General features: G+C 42.4%; 1 protein-coding gene across 7 annotated transcripts in view; it reads left to right on the forward strand.

Annotated features, from left to right (window-relative positions):
• The window catches only part of ARHGEF6 (Rac/Cdc42 guanine nucleotide exchange factor 6), a 113,197-nt gene extending 101,703 nt beyond the window's left edge, over nt 1–11,494 (forward strand). For all 7 annotated transcript variants that reach the window (XM_084789812.1, XM_084789810.1, XM_084789811.1 and 4 more), the window contains 5 exons: nt 1,033–1,126; nt 2,468–2,545; nt 4,467–4,566; nt 8,064–8,118; nt 9,298–11,494. In XM_084789812.1, coding sequence (XP_084645938.1) covers nt 1,033–1,126; nt 2,468–2,545; nt 4,467–4,566; nt 8,064–8,118; nt 9,298–9,438 — 468 coding nt within the window. In that variant the 3' untranslated portion in view covers nt 9,439–11,494. The remainder of the gene's footprint in view (nt 1–1,032; nt 1,127–2,467; nt 2,546–4,466; nt 4,567–8,063; nt 8,119–9,297) is intronic.
• Nucleotides 11,495–17,850: the final 6,356 nt, after the last annotated feature.

Genomic DNA, 17,850 nt, shown 5'->3' on the forward strand with positions numbered 1-17,850 from the left:
ATGTGAAGATGCAATTATGACATGTAAGTACTTTCTTCAAAAGCAGGCTTGTGTTTGAGACGCGTAAAATGTCACTTTTTATATCATGCCTTTAAAACGCTCATTTTCCTATGTTTTTAATGCTAGCTTTTTTCTTATTTTTTCTTAAACCACATATGGTTTTTCATGTTTCTCTCTTTTTAAGTTTAAGTGGACCCACTGTGGCTAAGTGAAGGCAATTAAATTCTTTGTTTCATATATTTTAAAGTACTAATTACTACTCATGTATCAGATGCATACATACATACATCATACATACATACATACATACATACATACATACATGCTGGAAACAGAGTATAAGACAATATTTTGGGATTCTAAGTGTGAATCCAATCTGTTTATTTGCATATTAACATTGAACTTTTTTAATATGGCAAAAACAAATTTGCTAATTTTAATCTCTATTGTGTATTAATTACAAGTGTCATTTATCAAGAAACCCTTCATGAAATTCTCCTCCCTGAGAAAATGACTTAATCTCCCCCTCCTTCATTTTTTCCATCTGAATGATAGGAATTATAATTTTCTTTATAGGCCTGCTTCTAAGCAAACGTTATGCAAGTCATTTTAAACTCTTAGAAAAGGGATAATGGTTCTATCATTGGTTACATCACTTACTTAATTCACTTCAAACTATCCACAGGGAATACGAACCAAGTTAGGCATCCTGGCACTCTTCTGGGGTTGAAATCCCCTTACTTTTGCTGCAGATGGTACCCTAAAGACGCTGCCCTTCCTGCACAATCTGCTTCCTTCTCCATTCTTATTCTCATTCCTGTGGCAACTGAGAGTGGATTGTCATTGCCTGTGCTTTGTTGAACCTTTTCGAGTTTACTGGCGCCATTTGTAGTATGTGTAATCTTAACTTCTGACACTTTCCTAATGGATGCTATCGCGATGAGAGATGCATTCGGGTTCATTTTATTTGCTTTATTTTCATTTGGATTTGGGAGAGAATGTTAATTCATGGAGAAACCATTATCCTTACAGGAATCTAGTAAGAGCCCCAAAACCATGAAGAAGTTTCTTCACAAAAGAAAGACCGAGAGAAAAGCATCTGAGGAAGAATACGTGATTAGGAAAAGTAAGTGTTACATACTTTTTGCAAAGTTATTTATGGGTGAACTAATAATATGAGGATTTTTTAAAAAGCAGATAATTAGAGCAGTTTGTTCTTGGCATCATCTGTTGTAAAAATACACAGAAAATTTGGTCACTTCTAAGACTTCTGAATAAGCTGCCTCCTGCTGCACTTCCTGCCGACTCCAACAGCCAGCAAGCTGTATCATTTTCATACTGCAAAACAAGTCACCCCACCTGGTGCATATCCCCCAATGGGGCCCATGTGCTACAGACACAGTTTTTCCTCTAGATTTCTGATGCCTGGAATATTTTTTTCTGAGCAGATAGACTAAATGGACCTGAGGACAGAAATTCTTCTGGCAGTCTATTGTTCAGGGTTGTTCTCAGCCAAGGAGTCAGCCTGCTGACATCGGGAAACAGTGCTTTATTTAGGAGCTGACTGCAAAGTTAGTCAGTCAAGTGATATGTCTGTCTCTGGCTCTAAAATTGGGATGTACATGGAGGAGTCAGTGATGTAGGAGCATTGCATGTAGCAGTTGCAAAGCTAGTGTAGTTAACTCTTTGCTGTCCCTATGGACATAGCTCAGTTTATAGCAAGCCCAAAGCCCAAAGTTTCATCCCTGAGACCACATAAACCAGGCACGGGTGGCATGTGCCTCTAATCCCCACTTGGGAGGTGTACGTAGAAGGATCAGAAGTTCAATTTCATCCTCAGTTACATAACAAGCTAGAGGTCAGCCTGCACAACATGAGGCTCTGTCATAATATAATATAATATAATATAATATAATATAATATAATATATTGTATCATAATAATATATGTTAAAATTAAATTTTTGCTGAACTCCAATTAGTGCAGCCCCAACCCCACCCTCATGTAAACTTATTAAAGGAAGATTGCCATCTGAGTAGCTAAAGACTGAATTGGGGAGGAAGGAGGGAAAATCTGTGGGCTGGCTGCAAAGATGGGCAGGGTTAATAGGGAAAGGCTCTTAAAGAAGACAAGCCTTGAAGTTAACTAACAGGATATCTTTGGTATACTGGCTGAGAGCTGGAGCCAGTATCAAGCCTCACTGCCATCATTTTAGCCTTCAAGAGATGATTGGTAAAACCCTAACGGGTTTAGAGTTCTGAACTTCAGAAGCATCCTGCCCTCCCCTGAATACTGACCCCAAAGCTACTGGGGTTACTGTTGGTGTCACTTTTTTGCCTCATGGGGCTTGAACAAAATTTCACCTGCCTTTCAAAAACACTATGAGTCCTTGGCAGTGATGGGCACGGCATCATTTTGAGTGTCCAGGATTATATATCTAGAAGTCATTACTGATTACATTTGACAGGTACGGCTGCCCTGGAAGAGGATGCTCAGATTCTTAAGGTGATCGAAGCCTACTGCACCAGTGCCAGTTTTCAACAAGGTAATGGCTCAAGTAGAATTCCCCACAGTGTTTTAGCTAATGAATGGGGTTTGTTCTTTCCTGCTCACTGTCTCTTAGGTGGAAAAGACCATCAAAGCAGACTGGGTTGCAGGGTGTGGAAAGCATGTGACTCGGTGCAGAGCAGAGGTGCAGAACTCAATCTTTCAGATAAGGTGCTTTAGCTTCAAGGTGGTTTGTTTACGAACTGTTGCTTTTCACCCAGAGAGAAAGAGAGATGCAAGAGGGAAAAAGTTGGAGGTGATAGAAATGAAAAAAGGTTTTTTTTAAAAAAGTCACTCTCTTTTGATCTACACAGATACCTTCAACAGCACTACTTAGGAATTAAAGAGCCCAGAGAGTTCCTGTGTCTGCAAACTGATGCTAATCTCGTCACATAGGCAGAATTGGAAAGGAAGTCAGAATACTATCTCTCATCAGCTATGTGTCGAAATGAGCGGTGCCTCACCAGACTTAGGTTTCAAAGTTGCTCTGAAAATCTGGAAATGTAGCTGCCCAGCTGAGGCTCGTCAAGATGTGTAAAATGTCTCAAGAGCTGTTAGCTGTTATACCTGAAAGTTAAACGACGCCTTCTGGTGAAGCCTTGTGCCTTTTCCAGCCCTGGTTACATAGACTGTATATTTTCTTTTCCATCATCATAGACATATGATGGAAAGTTGCTCATATCTGTATAAAAAACGAATGTCCCGTAGCACTGTGTTTTTCATAGCTGCTTACTTGCTATGAGAGATTTCCTAAGAGACTGCCTTGACACACTCTTTCAAAGGAACACTTCTCACTGGCTGTCACAAGAAGCAAGTATTTGATGTGGAAATCAATACATTGAACCAGTGAACAGGGACAGAGGAGCATTCCTCATACAATATCCAGCTGTACCTCACCTCTGGACCTCTTGGTTTCCTAGCTATAGAGTCTGTCCACACATTCAAAGGAAAAGCTCAGGAATGTGATCTGGCCAAGAGAGGCATAGTTTTGTTCCTCCTTCCTACCCTTGTACATGTAGGAAATGTCGATGCTTGCCATTCAGATGTGGCCACCATTTCAGTATCATAGTAGCCCTTCCATCTCAGCCCAGCCGAATGTCCTCTTCTAGAACTACTTGCCCTTTGCTTTCTGTACTCATTCATTTATCCATTCATTTATCTTCTGCATCCTAATCAGATACTTACAAAGAGCTAGTCTCTGAACATGGAAACACATCTCACCTCTGGGAAGAGGGGAGTGATCAAGTTAAAGCAGTGACTTTGTACAACTCTGAAGGATATTGATCTAAAACAGAACAGGCCAGTGACCTAGGCAGACCAAAGATTAAGTCCTTGAATCCAGAGAGGAAAGATCTAGAGTGAGATGGGGATAAGTTGGACCTACCTGTCACCTCTTCTGTGCCACGCTGTAGAGACAATGTGGGCAGATAGCAGTGAAGACACCTGAGTTTTGTTGCTGATATAATAATCTCCCACCTCCACTGTACACAGCACCAAAAAAATAGCTTTAAGCCACACTACATTTCTCTAGAGGGCTGCAGAAGAGATGAATGCAAGCTGTATCCCAAAGTATTACTCCTCTTAGCCTGGTCTTTACTGATATTAAAGAGTGCTAGCTCATGGGATGTGGTGTATGAATCCTAGAGGCTGGGTGGTCAGTGGTCAGCTCTTTGCTCCAGGCAAGGCAAAACAGAGAAGTCTGGGGGTTCTTGCCACATCAATTCCCTTTCTGGAAGATCAAATAACATCACTTGGCCATTTTGAGTTCTCCCTGTCAGGAAAATGTAAAAGTGGCATGATTGCCCTTTGAGGGCAAGGGTGTAAAGAAAGCCAGTGCTATCACACGGCGGAAAGGGACTGAGACCGAGCATGGCCTCTGATAATAACTCCATACCCTCTCTCATGACCTTCACTTACAGGCACTCGTAAAGATTCGGTCCCACAAGTACTACTCCCTGAGGAAGAGAAACTCATTATCGAAGAAACCAGAAGCAATGGGCAGACCATCATTGAAGAGAAGTGAGTAGAAAAAGTGACCCCTTTCTTGGAGTGTCTGGGGCCAGAAATTAGGGGTGGCAGGGTACCTGTCTTAGAGCTTCTGTTGCTGTGATAAAACACCATGACCACAAACGAGTTGGGGGAGAAAAGTGTTTACTTCATCTCGCAAACTCTCGGGGAACACTCCATCACTGAGGGAAGTCAAGAGAGGTACTCAAACAGGATAGGTACCTAGAGGCAGGAGATGAGGCAGAAGCCATGGAAGGGTGTTACTCACTGGCTTCCTCCTTATGGCTTGCTCAGTCTACTTTTTTTTAGAACCCAGGATCACCAGGCCAGGGATGGCACCACCCACAATGGGCTGGACCCTCCCCCTCCAATCACTAATTAAGAAAGATGTCCTACAGGCTTGCCTGCAACTGAGTCCTATGGAGGAATTTTCTCAATTGAATCTCCTTCCAAAATGACTCTAGCTATGCCCAGTTGACATAAAACTAGGCAGCACAGAGGTCCTGCCTTGAAGGGCCCCTCCTTTTCTCCCTCTTCCTGCTGCTCTGCACTCTTGTCTTCCACAAAGAGGGGCCTCACTGCTGGCAGACTTTTGGGAGCCCCTAGGGGCAGAAAGAAGGGAAAGCAGAAGCAGAGGGCTAGAAGCTTCCTGCTCCTGTGGGGTCAGCAGTTTCCCAGCACCAGAGATCTACACACACACACACACACACACACACACACACACACACACACACACACACGTGGATCTGGAGGTATCCAAGAAGGCCTTCGCACCAATTTGCCTACCCACAGCTTTGCAGCTCACAGCTTTCAGTCAGGAGCTCAGCTTTCCCACAGTTGACCTCTTGTAAAGTCCTAAAGTGATCTGGTGGGGAAAACATCATATATCCACAGATAAGCAAAATAAGGTTCAGGGAAACTGTGCCTATGGCCTACTTGTCATAGTAGTGGGTGTGACTTACTCAGGGTGAGGGTCAGCTTAAATATCTTCCAGCTTATAAAGAAACATGGAGTAGCCAAGAAACTCACTCCTTTACACTTGAGTCATTTCTGAAGTCAGGCCTGAACTCGCATAGGACACACCTCTCACAGTGCTCGTCACTGTTGGTGTGTTTTCACACTTGCTCTATGCTAAAGAGAAGAACAGGCTAGTATAGCCAGCATTTGCTACTTTGTGGGCTCCTTACTCTCTTCCACCCTTCCAAACCCCCAACACTAGGTAGAGAAGAAAGAAGGATAGAGGGGAAAGGGGGCGTTGGGCGTCTTTATCATTATCTACTTCCTGCTGATTCCAGATGTCAAGTTCCTTGACGCAAGTTTGATCTTCATTGTCAGGATATCGAATTTCTTCTTCTCAGTTCTTTGCCTGCGACTACCTGACAAACCACAACCAACAGCATCCAACCATCAACCAGCCAACAACAGCAACCCCACCTCTCAGGGCCCTAGCATTTATATATCCTCTAAAACGTTCCCAGAATTCCAAAGGTCACACAATTGCAGAAACTATCAGCAGCTGAAAAATCCACGCCCCTGCTAGAGCACGAGGCAAACCATAGTCAGCTGCTGTGAAGCAGCCTCATATATCCGCACCTGGGGTTAAAACGAAACACACTCCCATAATGTCTCTGTGTTTTTAAAGAACCAAAACTTCTCACTACAGGCTAGAGAGTGCCAGTTCCTCTCTCGATTTGCTCTGTATTGCCTCCAGTGTCACCCTGAGCTACTTCTTCCACCTCTCCAGATTTGTTTTCCTCATCTGTAAAATGGGAATGATGAAAATATTTTCTGAATTGTTATGTGGTCAAATATGATAATTATAAGGTTAGCACTCCAAAATTAATACCATGTACAGCAGTTATCATTATTAAGAACATTATCATTGATATAGTAATCATGATAGCCTTGTCAAGGCTTATTGTTACCCTTATTTCATATTTATAAAGAAAGCAATAGCTGAGACCAGACAAAAAGGAAGCAGGTTACACAGGTCAGAGTAATCGGAAGTAGCAGGATGAAAACTAAAATCTAGGTCTTTGAGAGATGGCTCAGCAGTTAAGAGCCCTAGATGATCCTTCAGAGGACTCTGGTTAAGTTCACATTTTGGGCAGCTAGCTCACAGGTGCTTCTAACTCCAGCTCCATCTGTCACCCTCTCCTGGCCTCCTTGAGTACCTTCACTCACACGCATATAAACACACATCAATAATAAAAATTAATCTTAAAAAATCCCCAGCTAGCCTGACGTGGTGGCGCACGCCTTTAATCCCAGCACTCGGGAGGCAGAGGCAGGTGGATCGCTGTGAGTTCCAGGCCAGCCTGGTCTACAAAGTGAGTCTAGGACAGCCAAGGCTACACAGAGAAATCCTGTCTCAAACAACAACAACAACAACAACAACAACAACAACAACAACAAAAACCAAACCAACCAACCAAACAAACAAACAGGAAGGGGAGTAGGGGGGAAGTGGGAGGAAGGGAGGAATGGGAGGATACAAGGGATGGGCTAACAACTGAGATGTAATATGAATAAATTAATTAAAATAAAAAAATAAGTTAAAAAAAATCCCCAGCTAAAATCAAGATCGATAGATTCCTTGACTCGAAAGAGTTAGGGAGCAGAGAATGCCACAACTAACAAGGGAACTTTACCATATTTTAAAAGATGATTATTTTTTGATCCTCTGATTCTCTGTTATGTGAGGTTAGCCAAATGAGAAGGATAATACTAAACATAGCATGGCTATTATAGCAAACATAGGATCTTGTGATATGTCTCATTATATAGTAAGCAATATTTGCTCCTTTTCTAAAGCTGCAGCAATCAAATCTCAGGATGAGAATCTTTAAAAAAAAATTGAACTCACAGGAACAGAGAGTAGAATAATAGTTACTAGAAGCTTGGAGATGTTGATTTAAAAAACTATTTATTTTCAATTATATAAAATCACAGATATGTTTTAGTCTATCTGACATGCAGCTCACTGACTATACTTGATAACAATCTCTTTTATACTTGAAATTTACTAAAAGCATAGACCCCCAGTGTTCTCAACAGACACACACCTCCACACACACCTACAAAAGTAGCTACAATATATGGTGGTGACTATTTAATAACTTCATTTGGGTAACAATTTTATAAGGCAAACACACATCGTGTTGTGTACTTTAAATATGTATAGTTTTTATTTGTCAATTATTTCCTCAAATGGAAAAAAAAAGACAACTTTTATGGCCCTTATCTGTTGTTTTCTGGCCACTTAAGCTGGGAAAGGAAGTGGCAGGGTAGAAATGATGCTGTAACATGGCATTGAAATAGGCATGTATGGCGAAGAGTTTTCTTTTTTATGAAGAGAAATAATGTGGACCATCCAGGGTGGGATATGCCCCATCAGCCAAAAACCCCACTGCATGTTTACATCTCTGTATTTATGTAGTGTCGTAGGTTGCTTATTTATCAGCACTTAAGTGATAGCCATTCATTTCTAAATTTTCTCTGTATTTTAGGAGCCTTGTTGATACTGTGTATGCCTTGAAGGATGAAGTCAAAGAACTGAAGCAGGTACTGTATTATTCGAAGTTATATTCTCAGATGACAGAATTGCTCTGTCATCTTTGCCACTGGGAGATGGTGTCAGGAAGAGCCCAGGAAAAAGGAACTTTGGGAGTGTTTGTATTGCCTTTATGTTATCAGGTGGGTTTTATTTCTTTTAGCGTGTGGTCTTGAATTTCTGACGCTTTTCAGATATATGCAGCAGAGTCCCAAACTTAGGCACTACTTTCTTGTTCCCTCACATCTTAGAAAATAAATGAAAACAAGCCCAGGTGTTGGGGTGACTGCCTGTAATCCTAGCCACTAGGAAATTTGAGGCAAAGACATCATGGATTTGCTAGCCTCGTATAGCAAGACTTTGCTGAGAAAAAGCAATGAAAGGAAGAGAATAATGAAGGAGAGATGGAAAGAGGAAAGAAGAAAAGAAAGAGTGAAGGAGAGAGAGAAGGAAGGAAGGAAGAAAGGAAGGCAGGAAGGAAAGGAAAGGAAGGAAAGGAGAATTGCCTATGATAGTTTGTGAATTTATACGTAATGTGGTCCTATGCTTCAAGAGGAAAGTCTGGAGCCTGGAGAAGTACTTGTAGAATTCTTAGCAAATTCTGGCTGGGACATGGTGAATTCATAGTGAGGCCATGAGGAGTAGAGCAAATGTAAGGAGACATTGCAGAGTTGGAATTTATGGCATATGATGACACAGCGCTGGAGTTAGGAGAGAAGAGCCATGAGAAAAGCTTTGGCCCTGCTTATCTAACTGGCTGTGGTGGGCATCCTTTCAGAGCTCCAGAAGCACTGGAAGAGGTTTGGGGTAACGGGAGAGGTGATACTAAGTTCCCTTTAGAACATAGTAAGTTTAGGAGCTTATCATCTTTTGAGATTGACCTGCCCTGCTGGGATTGTCCTGTGGCTCTGGTACTCAGAAGATGAGGTTGGCACTCTAAAGAGAAGTGATCCTAAATGGAAAAAAAAATGGAGCAAGAAGACATCCAGGGCAGGTTCAGTCTTAGAGAACACCTGCATTTAAGTGAAGAGCTTAGGAGGCAGCTTACACACAGACTGAGAAACAAGGGTCAGCCTGCTTTCAGAATATGTAGTCAGAATGAAGGATGTCCTCGGGGAGGAGAGAGGAAGAGGACCTGACCTGAGAAGGGCTGCCTTGGCTCATTGATGGACAGCTCTTTTCCCTTCTAGGAGAATAAGAAAATGAAGCAATGTCTGGAAGAAGAATTAAAGTCGAGGAAGGACCTAGAAAAGCTGGTCCGGAAGCTGTTGAAGCAAACGGATGAGTGCATTCGAGCTGAGTCCAGCAACAAGGCCTCAGTTCTCCCGTAACCAGCACTGAGCAGCTGAGGACAGTGCCTTCCGCACTGGTTGAAATGGCTAATTGCCAGCTGAATGATTTAACTGTGCACTTCAGCTTTTTTGCTTTGTGGTTTTGTGTTGGGATATATATATATCCTCTCTCTCTCTCTCTCCTTCCCTCCCTTCCTCCTTCCCTCTCCCTTCCCAGCTCCCTCCCCACTCCCCTGTTTGCCCCTTGCATTTGTTGCTTAGTTATCAGTTGATTGATATTTGTTTTAATGGAGAAATAGTCTGAGGTGGTGGTAAAAATGACCCCAATACTTTGCTATGCCCAACAGCCTTTTACTACCTAATTCACTGAAGGCAAAGCTTCTGGAGTTATGTCTAATGTAGGTGAAGATGAACACCTTTGCCCAACAAACAGGCTGCCCTTCCCTTGACAGTCATATGGCCCCTGCTCAATACTTTAAAAAAGTTATTGCCCTGTGTTATCTCTTAAGACCAAGAGCAGTGTAGTGCCTGTATTCCCTCTGTGTTGGTGTACATTTAAAGTCAGCGTGGTAGGAGCTCCAGTCGCCCACACCAGCACCAAATCCATCAACAAACTGCTTCAGGCAATTCCCCCCTCCGCAGCAGGGCAGAGCAGCTTGGTGCAGCAATTATTCCTAGTGCACTGCAGCTTTCCAGCCCAGCCTTCTGCCTCTATGTAAGTTTTCTATCTCCCCCCTACCCCATGCTTTTAGCCAGCCAGGCCAAGGGGTGTGTAAACTATTGTGGACGTGCTTTGCTTATTTTGTCAAACAGTTACTATGAGCAGTGACTTTACCGTGAATATTCAAACTACACCCTTTCACCTTTCTGAATAAACTGGGTGAGAAGACATTATGCCCCAGGACACACCTTCCATCCCATCTCATTAAGCTCTGGTTTCTGCAGAAAAACTGAAAATTATCATTGGCCTCTTTGGAGTAGGACTCGTGATGAGCCAGTCAGTTTGTACAAACTGAATTAAAGGGCCCCTCCACTGGCTATGCTGGTTGCTAATGAAGCTGATTGTCTGAAACCAGTTTGCTCAAATTGTTTATAATGTCAAACCATTGACTTTGTCCATAGTCTAGAAACCTGAACTGTGAGGAAGCCGATTTAGAGGAGAGCCCAGAAGAGCACTCTATACCTAAATTCAACACAAGTCAAAATGAGCCAAGGCTACAGGATGGAGCAGCACAGCTCCAGCCTACCTCCTCAGATAGCAGGACACCTTAGCCAGATGTCAAAGTCATTGTAAAGAGAGGCAGAAAGCCAAGCCAAGTCTTATATGTATAACTGATGGGTGCCTGTAAGTGCTGTTTCAAAACCCAACTTGATGTCTAAAAGCTTGTTGGGGAGTTCTTTTTCTTCCTGGTATAGAGGCTCTCACAGTGTTCATAATTTCAGAGTACATGGACAACATTATAGCACCTAAAGGAAATGGAGTATTCCAGAAGTCCAACCTCAGACAATTGCAACAACCATCTTTATCAGCTTAAAGAGCAAAGGCTTCTAATCCCAGAGATTTCTATGAGACATTTTCCATGTAAAAATTTAAAAAAAGAAACAACAGTAGCAACCCAGATATTCACATGTCCTGTCTGTGCAATAGTTTGCAATAAATGTGCAAATGTTGTCCATAGGAAACACTTTTGTGATTACCAAATAATTAGTTGATTGCTTAAGACATTGAAAGGTCTCTAAAACAATGTGTACATATGCATGTTTGGGGACTTTGCCCTTCTGAGGAGAGGCCCTTGGTAATCTGGATAATGAAACTTGTGCAGTGGGCTGCCCGTGCTTACACACTAAATAATATACAGGAAATGAAGCCATGTTAACCCAACAGCCGTGTCTCCATAGTTGTGTTGTTTACAATACTCTATAAATGGGTTCCTGTTCTTCTGTAATTCAACTGCTGCCCTTAGAGGCCTTTCAGTTTCTTCTCTGTTATGTCCCTTCTTATAGGAGCTCAGATTTTCTAAACTTGTTTTTATTTCAAGACTTTTAAAATGGAAATTTTCAATAAACAAGAATAAAAGGTACTTTATAAATAAAATCATTTGTTTATTTTTTTTTCCTGCTGGCTGATGTTGAGGAAGGTTTTTGGTGCTTTTTTAAAAATGTCATTTTCTTTTCAGATAACAAATACAAACTGCATGTTGGTGACAGCATTGTGGGCTTTCATTCCACGCATAGACCATGCTATCCCTAGTCATAGGCTAATTTAACATATAATTTTTATCACCTCAAATATTACCGTATCTGTACTGAGAACATTTAAAAATCCTTGCTTTTAACTCTTTTGAAATATACAAGGAAACATTAACTAGAGTCACTGTATTGTGCACAAATTCTTCCTGTTTTGCTGAAACTTTGTCCACTTTGATCAAAATAATATCCTCTCTCTCTCCTCACTCAGGCCCTGAATAATCCTTATTTTACCCTCCACTTCTAGAAGTTTCTGTTTTTATATTCCACATATGAGGAATGAGATAACGCAGCATTCATCATTTTCTGCCTTGCTTACTTCGCCTAGCACAGTGCCCTCCAGGTTCATTAGTGCTGTTACAAATCAGTTTCTTCATTTTAAAGGCTGAGTAGTATTACATTGTGTGTACACCACATTTCTTATCCATATATTTATTCATAACTTCTTACCATGTCCTATTCATACTCTCTCTGTCTCTCTCTGTGTCCCTGTTCCTGTCCCTATCTCTGCCTCTCTGTCTGTCGATCTGTCTCTGTTTCTCTGTCTGTCTCTCTCTGTCTCTGTCTCTCTCTGTCTCTGTCTCTCTCTGTCTCTCTCCCATCCCCCATTGTGGCAAGGTCTCACTTTGTGGGCATGGCTAGCTTGAAACTCACTGTGCATACCAGATTGGCCTTTAACTCGATCTGTCTGCCTCTGGCTCTCACGTGGTGAGACTAAAGGGGACTCACCACCATGACCAGCTTTACGTTATTTTAGATCTTAACTACGTGACTAGTAAGCACTTCAACAAGCATGGGAATGAAGAGAGCTCTTCAACATACTGAGCTTGTTTCTTTTAGAAATGGTGAGGAGTAGATTGAGGTTGGAAATTTTAGCTAGTCCACTTGCATCAGCCTTCCCCCAACCTACTTTTTCCACTTAAGGTTCTATTTCATAGCATGATCATACCTGTAATGTATTGAGCAAATGTCATCTACTGGTGACATAGAACTTTCCTTGTCTTCTGTAACTTTCATCTTCTGGCCTCAACTTACAAACTACTTGAACTGCATCTCACAATTTTCCTTCCAGCATTAGGAGACACACATTCATTTTCCTATCCAAGGGCTCATCCCTCTTTGTATTTTACAAGAAGAGTTTGTCAATCCATGACGTTTTCCGTTGTGGTTGCTGGTGTCAGCAGTTAGGATGAAAAGTATTTGAGCTGTGGGCTGGAGAGTGGATAACTAACTTAGTGAAGTGCTTGCCACCAATGCAGGAGACTCTGAGCTAGATCACCAGAACACGTGGGAAAATGGGGATGAGGTGGGATGCATCCGTAATCCTAGGACTCAAACGGCAAAGATAGGTATATTCATGGGGCTTGCTGGCCGACTAGCCTAGCCAGGTTAGGGAAAGACCTATCTCAAAAATTAAGCTAGGGCTGGTGAGATGGTCAAACGAGTAAAGGTGCCTGCTGTGCAAGCACGGTGGTGTGAGGTAAATCGCCAAAGTGCACAAAGGTGGAAGAAGAGAACCACCTCCACAAAGTTGTCCTCAAACTTCTACTTACATGTGATTCCAGAGGTGCATGCCTCTACCTATCATAAACCTACACACATAATAGTAAATGTAAAAAATCCAAAAGGTGGATGAGTCCTGTGCAACAATACCTGATGTTGATCTATGACCTATACATTCCCACTCCCCCATCTCATATGAAGACACACACACACACACACACACACACACACACACACACACACACACACACGGCACACAGAGGGGGTATTATTTGAGCCAGATACTGAATACTGTTTGTTGCTCCACACTGTCTGTTCCTATCACCATGCTTTCCCTGGAAACATAAGGGAAGACTTTCCAAAGCCTTACAGAGAGGGTTCTGGAAGGAGTGATGCTTCACATACACTTCTAGTTATGCCAAGATTTGGGTAGGAAGGGTGAAGTTAAACAGAATCTGTCTTCTGGTGGCCTGCGGGACGTGGGACATTTCCAACGTATTGTGGTGTCTGTAGTTCACAGTGCAATGTCTCTGTTCAACCTCTGTGGCTGACACTGTAGCAATAATAGTACCAGGCAGTAGTCATAGCAGCAGCTTCCTAACATTTGGGTCACAACTGCCATAGGATGGTTTTGAAGTCATTAGTTCAACAGAACCCCATACCTCTCACTTCTGTGTCCTCACATTTTTGTAGATACCAAATTAGCTTTGTGCTAGAGGTACCTTCCTGGCTCTTTCTTGCTATAAACACGTAAATTTAACTCCCACATCCTAGCACTGCATTAAATGGTTCACATGTTAGGCTCATGTAAGCCTCAAATGAGCCTGTCAGGTTACCCTTGCTGTTATCTCACTCTTACAGATAAATGGAAGTCCCAAGGTGTTGACTTATTTCCATGGTGGAGGTGTGATTGGAGCCTATATTCAGGTCGACCTCTTGGACTTGTGCTCTCTAAAGCACACTTCCTCCTCTGCCCTTGGTACCTGTTCAACACTGCTTCTATGTCACCTATCAACTATTCTGAAGTCCTCAGTGAGCTCCACTTTGTGCAGAATTTTGGGGCCATTTTGAGACAGGTTTTTGAGTATTCCAAGCGGGCCTTGAGTGTAGTATGTAGCCCAGGGTGACCTTGGATTTCTAATCCTCCTCCTGCTGCTTCTGATTTCTTGAATTACAAGCACATATTACTATGCCAGGTTTTATGAGGTACAGGGTATTGAACCCAGGGCCTCATGCATGGCATGCAAATACTATGAGTTGAGCTACATCTCCAGCTCACCAGTGAGCACTTGTCAGATCTCGGGAACTGCTTTTCAATACCCCGAAGTGGCTTCTCTTCTGTGTTCAAACTTCCTTCTTTGCAACTAAAGTGGGTTTTCTGTTTTGGTTTGGTTTGGTTTGGTTTTGATGTTATCTCACTGTGTAGCTCAAGCTGGTCTCAAAGAACTCCAGTGTGGCCCAAGCTGCTCTTGACCTTGCTGGTTTTCTGCTTCAGCCTCCCTAATGCTAGAATTTCAGATTTACAGATGTGCACTGCTGTGTGTGGCCTTTTGTGCGCTCGCTCTCCCTCCTCCCCTTATTCCCCTTATCCCTCCATCTCCTCTCCCTCACACCTAGAGATCTTTCTCCCGCTAACTTTTTCCTTTTTGTACTTTTTGCTTTCACCCCAGTCCACTCTCAGTGCCTTCTCTGTTCCACTCTACAGGTAAGGGCTCTCAGTATGTCATAGCAGCCAAGTCGGATCCTTGATTATATAAGTTTCAACTAATTTAAGATGGCCCCTTCCTCTCATTCGTTTGCAGTGCTGAATGCAGACCACTCTTCTGGGTTCCATCCTGTGCTTCATTTGCTGATCAGTCTGAGAGAGCAGAGTCTGCTGGGACTTTCTGCTGACTCTCTTGTTGAGTCATCATCAACTGTGCAAAACCCAGCATTCTCACTATCCCCACTTTCCAGATGCGGACATTATGCCCAACAGGTTAAAAGACTTGTCCATGGGTTATGAAATCGATCATTTGCTGCATCTGGACTAAACTTCTATCTGACTACCTCCAGAGTTAACCATAGTACCACAAGAGGAATAGCACAACAATGCTTAGTTCCAGGTTCCCTCTTTAAAGAGAAAACAGCTCTAAGCATAGTGGATCTGGTCCTGTCTGAACACACCACTGGAAACCCAGGAGTCTACAGGTGCTTCCCTTTAAGTGGGATGCTCCTGCACTGAAAGCATGTCACAGCACACATTTGCATTTTGTGGTTTCTTGCTTCCTATCAAATAGCAAGGGCAGCAATATTTTATTCTTTGTTCATCTTCTGTTTATGTAGAAACAAAACAAAGATGATTGGATGTTTTAATTATTTCTGCTCCCTCTTTCCATGGAATGTAGAAGTAGCATGTTTACAAAGGCAGCACTATGGGTTAGGGTTCTGGCTCATCTGGTAAGCTGCTTTCCTCACATGCACAGCGCCTTGGGTTTAACCTCCTAGTACTGAGAATATCAAGCATAGGGACATAGGTTTATAATCTGAGCACCTGGGAGGTGGAGGCCAGAGGATCCTTGGTCAGCTCAGGTCTCTGCTTTACTAAATGGGGTTGATGAAGATGGCATTCAGTGGAATGAGCAACACTGAAGAAGACCTAATCATATGGGCAACAGGATCAGGAGTTATGCCTGCATGCATAGGCTCGAAGGGCCTTGGGCCTACTGATGAGATGTAGTGAGAGCCTCAGGGACGAATGAAAACCCAAACTATTCCCTTGCATAGAGTGACTCACTGCCATCCAGGAGGATGAGAATTGGAAACAGGAAGATCATCATGGATTTGAGCCTTGCAATGAATATATACGTCTAGGCCAGCCTGGGCTATAGAATGATGCCCTGTCTCAAAAAAAAAAAAAAAAAAAAAAAAAAAGCAAAACATACAAATAAAACTCCAAACAACCCCTATCCCCAAAGTGTTTTACCAGTAAGTTGAAGGTGGTTATTAAAACCATGAATCTAGCAGAGAGATCTATGGCATATAGGACAGAAGGAGAAGGGCTGCTCTTAGAGACTATCAAGAGGAAGGAAATCTTATGAGGAAACCAGGGAGCTACAGAGGGCTTTTGGCTACTTGGAGTGAAAGCTTAGAGAAACAGGTCCTGGATGGAGCTGTGGCAAGTGACATCTAGAGGGCAGTAGAGATATTAGAAGAGGAGCCAGCAGTGTTTTCTAACAATGATTTTACTTCTGTTTACAGACATTTAACTAATTAATTAATCTAAAGAAATCCATATGCAGGCCTGGCTAGCGTGGTTCTCACTATGTAAACTAGGCTGGCCTTGAATTTGCTGCAATCTTTCATCTCCCTGAAACTAGGCTGATAGCTTGGGTTTACATCACCGTGCCCAGCTGAATACAGCTGTTGTGGACATTACTAAAAGTAGAACTAATTTGGAAGAGAATGGCTCCCAAGGAACAAAAAGGTAGGCTGGAACACAGAGGAACTGTTTAAAGCAAGAGAATATGAGGATATGAAGATTATTTTTTTAAAAATATGCCTGGGTGTTCTGGTCTTGTTTATACAGCCATTTCTGGGAGATAGTGTTTATAAAGTGGTCAGCCCTGAAACCACACACGTAAACAAAAAATGGACTCAGTATGTTATATTTATATTTATGCATACTTATATGTACATACATATGTAACACTAATAGTAAAAAAAAATAGAGACTCCCATCAATTTGAGAGTAGAAAGAATTGGGGGAGGGGACATGGGCAATGCCTGTAAGTAGGAAATAGAAGGGGCAAAGTAATGATATTATATCTTAGTTAAAATGTTCAAAAGGTAAAATGAAATGAAATATGTCTATCCAGGAGACAAGCTACTAGACTAACTCAGACAAATCGCATGAAGAAGATGATGCCACAGCATGGCTACTCAGCTGCTGTAAGGAAGAGAAAAGTATGACGTTTGTGTTGTTGCCCTCTGTTTTGACTAGGCCAATGCCTTTTTTCAAGCAGGCTTAGGATCCTGGCCTTCCTAAGGAAGGCCCACACTGAAAGAGCATCATGGCCACTGTCTACTCGGCTGCCATGGCTGCTGCCTCACTTCCTTTAAGCTGCTTACCTAGAGGTTTGTAAGTTGATGCCTTTTTGTCCTTTTGCAGGGTTGGATGTGTACTCCCAGGGCCTCATACTTTCTAGAAAAAGCACTCTACAGCTGACCCCCCCTGAACCCCCCTTCCAGAAATTAAAATAGTAAAATGATCATTGCTCCTGGAGGGTACAAAGACACAGTACACATATTTCTCGTGAGTTCCTAAATCCACAAATGCCGTGCTTGCTCCTGCCAAAGGTCTCTCATCAAGGGATATTGCAGACACACACAGTTATCTAGCATGGTTCCAGCTTTCCAGTGGCTCTTCATATTGTGAAAGCTCCAGTCAAGATGCAGTTGTACCATCCACAGGACTGAAAAGCAAGGACATAAGGAAAGGTGCTTTCTCCTTCCCCTTTTATTTCTACAGTAGTAATTTTGTTGTTGTTGTTGTTGTTGTTGTTGTTGTTGTTGTTGTTGTTGTTGTTGAATGTGTTTCTTTTCAGCAAAACATTCCACCACTTAAACTCTGAGTTTCTGACATCATCATCATTTCCCACCCCACAGTTGGAGGCAGCAAGCAATGACTCCGTTGGGTTCTGTGGAAGGCTCTGGGGCTAA

This window comes from Acomys minous, assembly GCF_964271855.1.
Source record: "Acomys minous genome assembly, chromosome: 7".
NCBI classification, from domain to species: Eukaryota; Metazoa; Chordata; class Mammalia; order Rodentia; family Muridae; genus Acomys; species Acomys minous.